General features: G+C 60.8%; 1 protein-coding gene across 1 annotated transcript; it reads left to right on the top strand.

The window, feature by feature from the left end:
* Nucleotides 1-542: 542 nt before the first annotated feature.
* On the top strand, nucleotides 543-1,731 carry LOC104463073 (regulator of G-protein signaling 3-like; the record flags this gene model as incomplete). Its single annotated transcript, XM_010075262.1, has 3 exons — nucleotides 543-604; nucleotides 1,243-1,409; nucleotides 1,497-1,731. Coding segments are annotated over 3 exons (415 nt in total), but the record flags the coding sequence as incomplete, so codon positions are not given.

Below are 1,731 nucleotides of genomic sequence, written 5' to 3'. Positions count from 1 at the left end.
GAGGTCCGTGCCCGGCAGGCAGCACTGCGGTGGCTTGGGCTGGAAATTTCCCTGATGGCTGCCTTCTCCCAGCGCCTCTGTGTGAAACTTTAACTGGCTGGAGGGTGGTTTGAAAAACCACTTTGCTCTGGAGATGCTCCAGCAGCCGGAGACGAGCCCTCCCTGCTCCTGTGCCCAGCGGCTTATCCAGCTGCTGGATCGGTGCGACCGAAATCCCCCCATCCCACAGCCTCCTGGGCATTACCCAGAGCTTTTCCAGTTCTCGCTCAGCCACCCCAAGTGGCACAGCTGCCCTCACAGATCTCTTTATTTTGGATTTTCTTCCTGCGGGTCTGAAGGCAGAGGTTTCCCCCAGCAGAGCCCCGCGGTGCTGCCTGGTGCAGAGCCTGTCTGCGCTCCAGCGATGCTGGTGCTGATGTGGGAGCTGGGGCACGCGGCATCGCTGCATCGGCTGCAAATGTTTTGCTTGTGCTCCATCGTGGCAGGCAGCAAACGCAGCTTTTGCAGCTTCACTTTTTCAACATGCTGTCCTTCTCCTGCAGGCCCTCTCCCGAGGAAGCTCTCAAGTGGGGGGACTCCCTGGAGAAGCTGCTGCTGCACAAATGTAAGTGTTTTCCCATCTCTTCCACCTCTGTTTGTACTGGGGGGAATATCCAGACACGTGCATGGATAAAACTGGGATTTCCTCTGTTAATCCCTTCCGCTGTTTGGAGGTAGACAAAGAGAAACGAGGCTGCCCCTGGCCTGCACCCCTTCTGCTGCTGCCTGGCCCAGGGGGGTTTGGTGACGGGGCCGGGGAGACCCGTGGCTGGGGGTGCGGCCCCCCTCCAGCTGGGGAGGAGAGGGCAGTGGGTCGTGTCTGTGCCCAATTCGGAGCTGTGCAGGGGCCTGTGCAGCAGGAGCTGCTTTTGCCCATTCCTCTTCCCGCCTGTCACAGCTGGGGCACCCATCATGGTCACATCCCACACCCAGCCCCCAATAGGGACGGCCGGGGGGTCCTCTCCCTGCTCCAAGCCCAGCCTCCCTCTTGGGTCTCCGTGCATGCAGCTGGGCTGAGGACGGCGGACTCAGCACACAGATGGCTTGTGTCACCCTCCCTGGCCTGACAATGCCATCGCTGCCCGAGGGGTTTTTAGGGGATGGTGCCAGGCGGTGGTTTTTTGGGCTTTGCTGGGCTGAGGGTCTCGTGGGGCCATTCCCTGGCTGCGAGCTGGGAGTAGAGCCGTGTCTCTGTCCCCACAGACGGGCTCGCTGCCTTCAGGGCTTTCCTGCGCACCGAGTTCAGCGAGGAGAACCTGGAGTTCTGGCTGGCCTGCGAGGAGTTCAAGAAGATCAAATCCCAGTCCAAGATGGTCTCCAAAGCCAAGAAGATCTTTGCCGAGTACATCGCCATCCAGTCCTGCAAGGAGGTGAGGGCTGGCTCCGGCGCTGGCGCGTGGCTCCGGGGCTCGGTGCTGCCGGGGAGCTGCTCACGGTGCGGGTCTCTCTGCCCACAGGTCAACCTGGACTCCTACACGCGGGAGCACACCAAGGAGAACCTGCAGAACATCACCCGCAGCTGCTTCGACCTCGCGCAGAAGAGGATTTACGGGCTCATGGAGAAGGACTCGTATCCCCGCTTCCTCCGCTCTGACTTGTACTTGGACATAATTAACCAGAAGAAAGGCAGCTCCCCGCTGTAGACCCCAGGACTCTCTCGGGGCAGGCTGGGAGCTGCGTGTTTACATGGAA

Source organism: Pterocles gutturalis, unplaced genomic scaffold (genome assembly GCF_000699245.1).
Source record: "Pterocles gutturalis isolate BGI_N339 unplaced genomic scaffold, ASM69924v1 scaffold15472, whole genome shotgun sequence".
NCBI classification, from domain to species: Eukaryota; Metazoa; Chordata; class Aves; order Pterocliformes; family Pteroclidae; genus Pterocles; species Pterocles gutturalis.
The sequence above is the reverse complement of the archived record's forward strand: the minus strand, read 5'-3'. Positions and strand labels throughout refer to the sequence as shown.